The sequence below is a fragment of the Vipera ursinii genome, assembly GCF_947247035.1.
Source record: "Vipera ursinii genome assembly, chromosome: 7".
NCBI classification, from domain to species: Eukaryota; Metazoa; Chordata; class Lepidosauria; order Squamata; family Viperidae; genus Vipera; species Vipera ursinii.
Window position 1 is genome coordinate 38,591,281 of NC_139521.1, and position 13,000 is coordinate 38,604,280.

General features: G+C 37.7%; 1 protein-coding gene across 1 annotated transcript in view; it reads right to left on the bottom strand.

Annotated features, from left to right (window-relative positions):
- Window positions 1-13,000, bottom strand: part of PRSS12 (serine protease 12) — a 47,730-nt gene that overhangs the window by 20,273 nt on the left and 14,457 nt on the right. The window contains exons 4-6 of the mRNA XM_083367031.1: window positions 12,394-12,544; window positions 2,122-2,300; window positions 995-1,133 (exon numbers count right to left, since the gene is read on the bottom strand). Coding sequence (XP_083223157.1) covers window positions 995-1,133; window positions 2,122-2,300; window positions 12,394-12,544 — 469 coding nt within the window. The remainder of the gene's footprint in view (window positions 1-994; window positions 1,134-2,121; window positions 2,301-12,393; window positions 12,545-13,000) is intronic.

Here is a 13,000-nt window from a genome sequence, read left to right on the forward strand (position 1 = left end):
AAATGAAATAAATCAAATTATGTTTTAGAGCAATGTATGAATACTGTGAGAGAATGAATTAGAGTTCAACATTTTGGAATTTATCTAGTATGAAGTCTGGATTGTAGGAATTTTGTTTTCAGGTCCAGTTCAAGATGCTGGTATTAACCTTTAAAAACTTACATAGTATAGGACCAGGTTATTTGAAGTTATTTGTTATTTGTCTCTTTTTGATTCAATCTGCCTATCCTACCAGATCCAATAGATGGGCATGTTACGGCTTCCAAGCTTCATTTGGCAATGGGCCTTTTCTGCTATGGTGCCCACATTGTGGAATCTTTTCCCCACATCAGTCTGGAGCTTTTGAAGGTCATCAAGACCTGGTTATGCCAGCAAGCCCCAGGACACAAGAGATAGGTGAATTATTGAGGTAGTTCCTTTATTGTTAATATTCCTCTGGGTATTATTTCTTAGTTTTGTCTTTATTGATTTTTAATGGTTTTAGATGAGTGTTTTATATTTCTATTGTTTTACTGGATTGCTGTATGCCACCCAGAGTCACTTTCTATGAAATGGATTGCTATATAAAGTTGATTAATAATTACATAAAAATAAAATGATCTTACAAATGTCCAGGTTGTTTGCCCAAAGCATAGCAATCCTCAGCTCTGTATTTCCTCAATTATGGTCCCAGTTTCTATGTTAATATTAGAATACAAATATTTTCATGACAAGTTGTTCACTTATTACAATTTGTAATACAGAAAAGACAAGCTGAATTATAATTCATGCTGCAAAAATAAGTAAATAAAGATAACAATTCTTGCCCTTTTTCCCAACCAGAGTTAGCATTTTTTATTATTATTTGCTCCTTTTTGTTGTAGTTTTCCAAGGACACAGTATTAAACAATTAGATTTTGATCAGAAAGCAAAGAAGCAAAGCAGTGCAATTCACTTTAGTATTATCAGCATTGCTCTGCATAATCCTTAGTAGCTTCACATAAATGGAGCTTACTTAAAGCCCAGTTGTCGACAAACCACCTGCGTATTCCATTCAGTCCATCCATCATCACAGATTGTGCCCCATTGTCCATTATAAAGCACCTCCAGCCGTCCCTCATTGCTTTTTCCAGCAACTAGTCGAATTGCACCATCTGTGGCATTCAAAATACGAATGTATTTTAGTATGTAACTATTGCAGAAAAGAAAGTGCACTGCAAAATAGAACAGTTATAGGCTAGATAATAACTTTTCACATCATTTAAATGGAAAACAGAAGGTTAGAGGAACACCCTGATATTGAATTTCCTGCTATAAATATTTTAATAAAATTAGAGTGCATTGTTTTTATTGGTATTGAGTCTACCCAGGCACTTCTGCATAATTATTGTTATAGAAATATAAAAGGTATAATTCCTCATCCCAGATGCTCATAATTTACGGGACAAAATTGTGTAGACAAAAGTAAAAGACAGGATAAGTTATATCTTTAACTTGTGCCTTTCTGTGCTCTGTTAAACCCCACACAAACAAATGTCCTTTCACTTCCTACTCTACACTGCTTAAGGACTGTAATTGGGTTAAATAAGACACAAAACGGTCAGGGAAAACCAGAATATTTTTAGAATAAATGACAGGAACTTCTTCATGTGGAATCTTGACTTTCTGAATCATGGACATTTTTCATAGTTCACGGAACCAGAGCTACTCCATTACTAAGTTATTTAAATTTTCAAATCGTGGAAAACTTCTAGGGAAGCCAATCGTCCTTTAAAATTCAACAGGTGCGTGAAAATGTTTAGGTTAAATACAGGATACGCTAAAGAGAAGATAAACAGAAGTTGCAGAGCTGTTCACAGATGTTGATACTGAACTTCCATTCATTCCCCCTGCAATTAGGTTACACTAGGAGGCGTGGCATATTTTTCCTCATCAGACATAGGCATTTCCTTTCATGCTTGTTTTTAAATGTGGCCAATACATTCTGGAAGCCAGAATGAGGCTTTTGGTCTACATCCAAAGACCAATAGAAAGACCTTTCTATTGTTGAAAGACATCAAAAAATATTCAACCACCTTGTGTCAATTAATCTTAACTCATGCGGTGATTCTGGTTCAGAAAAGCGATTCCTTTGTTGCATACCTGCCAGAGGAGTGCATGAAACCCCCGCATCCTCTTTATGGCCACAGTTGTGTTCTTGCCAGGAACTCTTTAGGCACTGTTCTATAGACAACTCATTTCCTGTACAGCGTACTTCATCCAGTAGCACAGGACCCGAGCCCTCTCCAAAATAAGCCTGGCTCCATGCCTTGGCAACTCCACTGTCCAGACATAATAAACAGAGGAAAACTGATGGCAAGACAACTACTCTGCAATTTAATTGTGTAAATAATCTGCACTACTTGTGCAAATACTACCATTCAAAATAACACTAAGGCTATACAATGTACAATCCTTAAACTAGAAAACCTGTCATTTTTTATTTAAATGAACATATTAAAATAGCTTAAGACAGAGAAATATAAATTCAAATGCAATTTGTTTTCAAAATACAATAAACTGGCATGAGGGATATGCAAAAAGAGAGAAAGAGAGAGACAGAGAGAGAGAGAATATAAACATAAGTAGAGAAAGCAGGGTAAGTAAAATTTGAAGCAAAAGCCCATTTGGTATAAGCCAGACAGTTATAGCATACACAGCTGAAAAATCCAGGCTTAAATTTAAAGTGATTTATGCATCCTGGTTTATTTTCAACACATTTTCCCAAGATAAATCTTGGTGTCCTTCATGACTAATATATATATATTTTTAGTGTTTGTCTGCAGCAGACTGAAATTATAACTGAATCTTATAATCAGGATGGCTGCCAGTTATGAGGAAGCAGAACCAGTGAAACAGAAATAAATTATGGACTAGGGTGAGAAAGAAATGTTTTTCCTATGATAAGTTACCTATAAATAATATTTAAAAATCTATTGATAATTGACCAAGAAAAATGATAAAAGCACAGGCTACTGTTTTAGGACATGACTTCTTTAAGAACACAAAAGTCTGTTTCCTTAACAGAAAACTATTCATCTCTTTTGTCATCCAAAATATCATCAGGAATAAATAGCCTTTAGCAGCAAAGATATAAATCAGCATTCAGACACACATATCAGGGACATATCCCAGCAGGGAACACTGGACATTCAACTGCGTGTTGCCAAGGTACATACTTAATGGTCACTCAGGCAGTCAACTATGTTTTCATGCTACGTTCCACCCTAGAATCATCTTCCCATGAACCTTACCCCTCCGCCCCTATGCTCAGCAATTCATTCAACTGATTAAAATTTCAATTTAGTAGAAAAAAAGTGAGCTTGAAGAAGTAAAGAAGGTGGGCTGGATTTGGTTTGCAGAAAGTGATTCTTCATGCTTGTTCTGTTTCACATTCTGTTCTGTGCAAATCCCCACATGCAATACAAGTCTCCAGCCAATTCCTATGGCTGGTACTTACCTTTAAAGCCCTACATGGCTTAGGCCCGGGATACTTGCAGGACCGTCTGCTACCGGGGACGACTTCCCATCGCCCAGTGTGCTCACACAGACAGGGCCTCCTCAGGGTGCCGTCGGCCAGACAATGTCGGCTGGCGACCCCCAGGGGGAGGGCCTTCTCTGTGGGAGCACCAGCCCTTTGGAACCAACTTCCCCTTGAGCTTCGGATGGCCCTGGACCTCCGGTCCTTTCGCCGCGACCTCAAAACTTTTCTCTTCCATCAGGCTGACCTGGATTGATGATTGGTTTTTAAATATGTTTTAATTTTTAACTGTAGTTAATTTATTTTGGGGCTGTTATTTAATTCTTTTTTAATTTTTCTATTGTTGTTTTTTATTGTTGTAAGCCGCCCTGAGTCTTCGGAGAAGGGCGGGATATAAATAGAATTAAAAAAAAAATTAAAAATAAATAAATAATTAAATAAATAAATAAATCTACCTGGTTTTAAGTCTAATCATGGAAAATAGAATTACTGCTACCAGTTAAACTTGTTGGAATTGTAAATGGTTCTACGAATACGTTTAATAGCTGTTAAGGTTGGGGAGAATGACAAGTAGAAAGTAAAATATAATCTTTTCCTTTTTGTTGGTTATAATTGTTCTCCTAAGCTGTTATTTATGATAGCAGGAAACTTCCATTGATACCATTGTTATTTTTTTCAGTACCAAGAGCAATCCAGTGATCTGGATTGCTTCAAGACTAAGGACTGCAAAAATGAGACACCCACTAAATGGCAGCAGAAAGGCATAAAAACACTCATTCTTTGTTGCTGTCTACCGGAGGTTTGGATTTCTGTCACTCCACTCTATTCATCACTGAAGTTACTAAGGAAGGGATTAAATTCTTTTCCATACATACTCAGATTCACAAAAGCATAGGTATATATTAAATGATTATATATCAAATGCAAATCCATGTTTAATGCTACATCATTTTTTGCCCTAGCTATGTTCTTTGAACTAGTTACCAAGAAGCTTTCTTTGGGTTTGGAAGAGATTATTATATATGACTGACAATATTTAAAACTAGAAGTCTCTCCATTCATCCTTTTCGTTTCTAATTTATGCACTTTTCTAAAATATGTTTCAGAACATTAATATTATTCACATCACTGAATTTTTAAGCAAGCACAATTAATAATAAACACAACATTTTTTAAAAAATGTTCCTAATCTCTTGATAATCCTTTTATTCATTACTCAGTAAGTAAAAGAGGAACAGACAAAAAATGCCAAGAAAATAAATTGGTTTGCAAAAGACTGTATTATACTGCAAGGAATTATGTGAAAAGATCTCTCATAGCTATATTTAGGCTTACAGTACTGAGACTGCATTTCAAATGACTGGAGGTTAGGAATTCAAATAAAAGAAGACTTTATTTGAAGTCTTGAATAGAGACTTCGTGTTCTCTGTTTGTGAATCCTTGAAAGCATATTGCATAGTAATACCAAAGACAATCTATGACAAGCAGGAAGGTTATTGCAAAGAAATTTTAGTTTACAATCTGCAGCTGGATTAACTGACAAGGTCCACATACCGTAGCTAAATATCTCTTTCCCACGTTATCCCATGCCCAGCTACTATATCTTTTATCTCTCCTTTCTTGGTAGAATTCAGTTCTTTGAAAATGAGTCTATTTGCCAAAGCATCCTTCTATGCATTTTTAAACTACAGCTTTGCATATTTTTTTTATAAAAAATTGACTAATGTTATGTGCTCCTGGCTACTTTCCTTCACTTTCCTTGGCTCGCCTGACCAATAACCAGCCAAGACATTGTGAAGGCCTTGTTTCATTTATTGAAATAAGCCGGGGGAAAAGCTATCAAAGTTTGATTCTCTCCAAAGTTTCAACCCAAAATATTCCGTCCTTTATACAACCCTGTCCTGGCCGCCACATCCCTCCTCTTTCCCCATTGGCTGAGGTACTATGAGGTTACTCTTTCCGACCATCTCCTACCTATTTCCTGCTACATACTAAATCATACATCACATGTACATTAATAATATAAAATATTAGACATATTCAATTGTTAGTTTTGAGTTCTGGGCTCCTTAGAACAATAGGTTCTTTCCCGTTTTTCATTTTAGTTAAGTTTTCCTGGCTAGCTACTTCCTCTTACAGATGTTTTTATAGCTTGTCTTCTTCCTTTCCCATTCTAAGACCAAGCTAATTTTTGCCTACGTATTTATCTTACATCCTCCCTTTATGCTATCCTTTCCTGTTTCCCATCCATTATAGTTGCTTTGGTAAGCTTGTTTCTCCACTTAGTAAGTTTCGACTGCAGCAAATTCCATTTTCAATTACTCTTTCAATATTAAATTTTGAAGACCATTCACTTATTCCTATCACTTATAATACGAGTTTAAGGCAAGGGGAACTTCTTTTCAACTTGTAGGATGTTTTTGAAACTGCAAACGTAAGTTGCAATTGAAATTGCAGTTTGCAACTGGGATCAAAATGATATTTGTATTCCATACAGGTGCTTGCATCTATACTAAGACTGTTTTCTCCACCTAGATTCTAAGAGATCCATTCATGACATAGAAACTGTTAAGTCATGGGCTCTTGGGTGCAGGAATGATGACACGAGGCTGAGTACAGGATAACTCATACTTTTATTCTTGCTGGAACTGTACTGAAACTTAGGCTGCAACCAGCCACAATATATAGCCTAGCCCCTAGGCGGCAGCCAATGGGTTTGAACCCACTCTTGCCGCCTGGGGCTAGCCAATTGCAGGACCAGAGACGGCCAGTCTGGGTTACTGGAGAGCCGTTGGCTGCTCCAGCAACGCACGTGGTGTATTACCACAAGCCCAGTACATAACAGAAACCACACTCAGTCTCATCCAATATTTGGAGTAACATGCTGAGCAGCAAATTAAGAAGGAAGGCTTAGAAAGGAGTTTCAGAAACTTCACTGAATAAACCAAAGCTCATAGCCCAGTCTTTGACATTTTGTTTGAACATAAGAAACTTGGGTTGAAATCTACAGAATTAAAGAGTCTGAAATATTTAGTTTTGGTTCTTATGAGATATGAATATTATAAATGTAAGGAGGAGTAGCATGCATATTTTGAATGCACACATGTTATTGTTGTTGTTGTTGTTATTATTATTATTATTATTATTATTATTATTATTATTATTATTATTATTATTATTATTATTATTATATTTGTATACCGCCCTTCTCCCGAAGGACTCAGGGCGGTGAACAGGGCATATATAAAAATACAAATTACAAAAATTTAAAAGAGAATTAAAGACGAGCCCAAACTAAAAACAGTAGAAAAATGTAAAAAATCCCCAATAAAAACCCCAACGCATCCCCCATCAGGCCAGGCCGGCCTGTTCAAACAGGTAGGTCTTCAAGTCGCGTCGGAAGGAGCGAAGGTCAGGTGCCATCCGGAGCTCAACCGGCAGCTGATTCCATAAAGCCGGGGCGCCCACAGAGAAGGCCCTCCCCCTGGGGGCCACCAGCCGACATTCTCTGACCGGTGGCACCCTGAGGAGGCCCTCTCTGTGGGAACGCACAGGGCGGAGGGAAGTTGACGCCGGCAGCAGGTGGTCCCGGAGGTACTCCGGACCCATGCCATGTAGGGCTTTAAAAACCATTACCAAAACCTTGAACCTCACCCGGAAGACAACTGAAAATCAAAAGATTACCTAAATCAATTTAGTTTAAACTAATGTCTGAGCATCCATTCTTCAATCTGTGTTTTCTTTTTAACATTATTTGCATGTCTGTTTCCAACAGCCCCAAAATAGTAGCTATATATATTCTCCTTTGTAATGCTCATTCATTCATTCATTCATGTGATTAATTTGTTTATGACCAGTTAGCTGAATACTTCAGAGAGCTGTTTGGTGTAGTGTTAAGGAACTAGACAAGAAACCAGAAAAACATGAGATTCAGTTCTGCCTTAGGTGCAAATTAAACCAGTCAAATGATTGTGGGCCATTCATTCTCTCTCAGCCCTTGGAAAGAGGTATTGGCAAAACACTTCAGGTAGTGATCCCCCGAGGAATAGAAGGAAATTTCCAATTAGTAATAAATTCTCAAAGAATAAGAAATTCTATAAGAATAAAATACATCCCCCTCCCCTTGAATTGCTCATCCCTGGTTTTAGTCTGAGACAAGCTGATTATGCAAAGAATTGAAATAGACAGAAGCTGATCACCCAATTAAAAAGACAAAAACACCTATGCCCACACTTCCTAACCCCTAAGGGGCAACTACAAAAACCATATGCACAACAAAAAGAGAACTTACAAGTATAGAAAATAACAATTCCTCTAGACATGGAAGTACCAATCTCTCTCTCTCTCTCTCTCTCTCTCACACACACACACACACACACACACACACACACACACACCTCCTCCACACATTTAACATAAAGGGCTCAAACTCCTATAAAAAACTGGACCAATGTACCATCCAATTGCTCCCACCAAGAACAAACCTCTTTTTTGTTAGGAAATACAGTAAATGGATCAAGCTCATTTCTACAGCAGCCTGCCTTTGTGTCTTATTTGTTTGAGTTTCTCCAGCTTCTGAGAAAGGGACCTGGAAAATTCTTTTTAACATGCTATTAAAAATCTTACCAAAAAGCTGCAAGGGATGTGTCCAGGCAAGTCTGCTTCAAAACCCCTCTCCCAAACATGTAAATATTTCCTCTTACAGGTCTACAAAGCAAAGTGACTTAAGCCTATTAACCTTATCCTATACATTACCAATACTGAGATTAGTACAAAAAGTCCACAACTATCAGATAGAAGAGAAAGAAAAAAATGACATCAACATTCTGCAGCAGTTTTGGGAAACAAATGAAAGTAGAACTAGTTTTCTAGTGAGGCCTGTCAGTGTCTATTTTGCTATTTCAGACAAGGGCATTTTTTTATCACAAAGTTTTCAAAACTGTTCAAATTTACTGTACATATTTTGATGTTAATGCAACTAATATTTCCTATACTGCATGAAGACAATACTATTTACAGGTATGACGTTTCCATAAATTGATTTGTTTTAATTAAATCTTAAGTTGGTTGCTTTTATACTGGTATTTTTATTCTTCAACTGCTGGCTTGCAATTTCAAATACTTAAGATTAGACCACGGGTGTCAAACTCGCCACATCACATGACGTGTCACGATGTATCATGACTCTTTTTGCTTGCCAGCAATGGGGTGGGTGCAGCTTTGGTATGATGAAACTGGCCCACGGGCTGGCAGTTTGACACCCCTGGATTAGACCATCTAAATAACACTGTCAGGTCTTCGTAGTCTACCCTTAATTAGAAAAGTGGGACAAGGGTCATGAGATAAGGCAGACATCTACAAAAATGTATTCAGATCACTAGCTAAAACTCATTCAAGAAAAATATAAATGAGCAAGAAAAAAATATATGTTTATCAGTTCAGGATCTATAAAATCTGTGATGAAATAAATCTTAGTAACTTTATCCATGAGGGGCATCCAAAGTATTTGATTGGTAAAAAGATTGTTGTTACCTCAACAATTTGTGTTAACTGAACAGGTCATGTATTAGGTGATAAGAATAGAAGAAACTTTTGAAAATAAAGGAATGGACGTAATTTAGGTGCTGGCTGATTCCAAACTGATACATCTGCTGAAAGCCTTTTAGGATTAATTTGAAGTTTAACCATGCTTGAAATCTTGCTGAGTGAGATTAATCCTTTCTGAAAGACATAATGAGAACTGTGCTTTTTCCTTATCATCTATCTCTTGCACTTCACCCATTTTGTTGTTTCTGCCACAAACAGGAAAGGAGGTATGTGTATGTTTATATACTCATGTGTTTCCATGTGACTAGTGTGGAAGGGACGCGGTGGCTCAGTGGGTTAGGACGCTGAGCCTGTCGATCAGAAGATCGGCAGTTTGGCGGGTCAAATCCCGAGTGCCGTGTAACAGAGTGAGCACCTGTTACTCGTCCCAGCTTCTGCCAACCTAGCAGTTCGAAAGCATGTAAAAAATGCAAGTAGAAAAATAGGGACCACTACGGTGGGAAGGTAACAGCATTCCGTGCGCCTTTGGCGTCTAGTTATGCCGGCCACATGACCACGGAGACGTCCTCAGACAAACGCTGGCTCTTTGGCTTTGAAAGGGAGATGAGCACCGGCCCCTAGAGTCGGAAATGACTAGCATGCATGTGCGGGGGAACCTTTACCTTTATTTAGTGTGGAAATAAGACCTCAGGATGATTCAATGATGTAATCATATTTAATTTATATAAGTATAGTATTACACATATGTTTATTTCAAATTCCTTTATTGTGTATCTCTAGTAGGTAGCATACTTAAGAATGGAATTCTTGTACCAGCCTGTGCCTGATAGTGACTAATTGGTTGAAGAATTCATGGCCTGAGAGGAGGAATAATTCAGAGATACATTCTACCATACCTCTTTATCTCTCCTTCTTCCACTGTCAGCTTGTGGAATAGTAGTTAGCTCAAGCCTACTGTCGTTCCTTTCTAGTAATGATTTCACACCATGAAAAAAACCTGCATCTACCTTTGTGATGATTGATCTTTCTTTATCAATTGTAAAGCTATTTTGTTTGTATTTGGGATTTTTTGCTAATGGACATGCATGTTCAAGCTTTCTATGAGGAACATCCTATATTGGAACTATGTGACCTTGGAGCTCTTGCCTCTGAAGAACCAAGTGACTAACTCTAATGTGCTATAAAATAATCATCCGGATTTTCTCCAGTTGTTGATGATTTAGGGGGGACTTTTCCACCACAGTGTGTCACATAGTTTATCTAAATGAGAAGGATGATTTGTATATGGGGATAGGAATCAGTTAATGTTCTTGTCAAGTAATTTGTATTTGGTCAATGATCAGCACAATAAACAAAAAGTATTAATTTTATAAATTGTGTATCTTATTTTATAAACAATTAATTTGAATTGGCAGTCAATCTTTTGTCCAGAACCTTTTTCTTTATAGTACAACATCTGGCAGAGGTATGTGTATGTGTGTGTGTGTTTGAGAGAGAGAGAGAGAGAGACAGAGAGAGAGAGAGACAGACAGACAGACAGAGGTAAATCCAATTTTTATTCAGGAGGAGGAAATTCCTGGATTGGTCAGTCCTCTATTGGCAGGATGAAAGATCCAGATATTATGCACAACTTTTTTTCTGCATATTAGGTTGAGTTGGGTTTTTTTTTCTTTTGCTTTAGGTCTGTTCTTTGTTTTTGTGAAAATTAATTTACAATAAATTCAGACTAGGCTTCCTTTGGGATAAATATTACAAGTCACAATGAACTTCTGAAGTTCCCTGATTCTAATACAGAGCCCTCCAGATCACCTGAGACTGTATCTAGCTTAAAGCAATGATATAAATAAATTTGGAGAGCACCAGTTAGAGAAGTCTGATTTATGAATACTTATGGATACTCACCTAGCAAAGATAACATGATGTTCATAGTCCAATAACTGCTTAAAAACCATCCACTAACCAAATGGGTTATATTCTGTTACATTCAATAATAAACAATAAAGTGGTTCCCATTTCAGCACTTTATATTACAGAAAAGAAGAAGAAAGGAAGTACTTTTTCACTTAGGCATTTCCCAAACCACTGACCCATTTCTAAAACTGTGCTTCTCAACCTGTGGTATATGTACCAAGTATACAGAAGTAGACAAACTGGGCTTGACCTTCCTCCTCAAATCAGGCAGAAAATCCACAAGAGAAAGAGAGAGGGTTAAGGTTAGGATGAGAGAGGAACAAAGAGGAACAAGGTTCCCACCAAGGGTGCTTTGCCAAGGGGACTAATTATCTTGGAAGAAGAAGCTTCTCAAAGCCAAAGTAAAAATCCTAACCTAACTGTGGTGGCGTAGTGATTAGAATGAAGTACTGCAGGCTACTTCTGCTGACTTCTGGCTGCCAGCAGTTCAAGTCTCATTGGCTCAAGGTTAACTCAGCCTTCCATCCTTCCTAGGTCAGTAAAATGAGGACCCAAATTGTTGGGGGCAATATGCTGACTCTGTAAACCTCTTAAAGAGGGCTGTAAAGCACTATGAAGCTGTATATAAGTCTAAGTGCTGTTGCTATTTTAGAATAGTGTGTTCTCTCTATTGTTATTTGAACGCAGTTATTGGTTTAGGTATATGGAAGACTATTCTCAAAGTGGCAAATACCACTTGAGCTCTAGTTAGCTTTAATTCAAAATAGTGTCATCAATATTGCTGCCCTTTTTAATACTTTAAACATATTGTAACCAATAAATGGAATAACAAAATGTCTGAAAAGATACATGCAACCTTCTAAAGAAAAAAATTGTCTTTTGTTTCTGTTTTGGGGAAAGCAGTTTATTTGACAAAGTGTTTGGTAAGAGTTAAGATATGGAAGACTGAGAACCAATCCTCCAAAATTTTCAGGAAGTTTTATCTTTTAAAATAATGTTTTAAAAGGTAAAGGTTCCCCCGCACATGCGTGCTAGTCGTTTCCAACTCTAGGGGCCGGTGCTCATCTCCGTTTCAAAGCCAAAGAGCCAGCGCTTGTCCGAGGACGTCTCCGTGGTCATGTGGCCGGCATGACTAGACGCCAAAGGCGCACGGAACGCTGTTACCTTCCCACCGGAGTGGTCCCTATTTTTCTACTTGCATTTTTACGTGCTTTCGAACTGCTAGGTTGGCAGAAGCTGGGACGAGTAACAGGCGCTCACTGTTATGCGGCACTTGGGATTTGACCCGCCAAACTGCCGACCTTCTGATAATGTTACTGGATTTCAAAACAAATTAGCTCTACTCTATGAAGGACAATGAGCATTTTGAAGTTTCTTAAGCATCTTGGGTGCTTTTAGTTTTACAAATGAAAATAATGTATCTAGTACAAACTAACCCAAGGCCAAGCTGCCTGCAGACTACCTCAGCATCAGCATCATCCCACTGGTCATCACAGATAGTTCCCCATTGGCCAGCATGATAGATTTCAACTCTTCCTTCATAAGTGTGGCTGCCATCCACCAACCGGATTGGAATAAGATCAGAGGCTGAAAATAAAAATATGAAGAGAAAAATCAGTTTTTATTACTAAATCATGGAACAGCATAAAAAATGCTATTCATTTCCTAGTAATATTTGAGTATTTCATTTCTCAATCCAATAACTATTAGATTAGGGAGCCCTAGTGGTGAGTGGTTAAAATGCAGTCTTGTAAACAAATTCTCTCCAGAGCCTGGAACTCAATCCTAATGGGGCTCAAGATTGACTCAGACTTCCATCCTTCCAGAGTTGGTAAAATGAAGACCCAGATTGTTGGGTCTTTGTAAACTGCCCAGAGAGTGCTATAAAGCACTCTGGGGCAGTATATAAGTCTAATTGCTATAGTTATTACTGCAATGATCCCAATACCTGGTCTGTACTGATCACATTTTAAATAAAATTATCTTGTCCAGTGTTCAATGCTGGCCAGGAATTAGAATGCAAAAGGGTTGGGATTGTGAAAT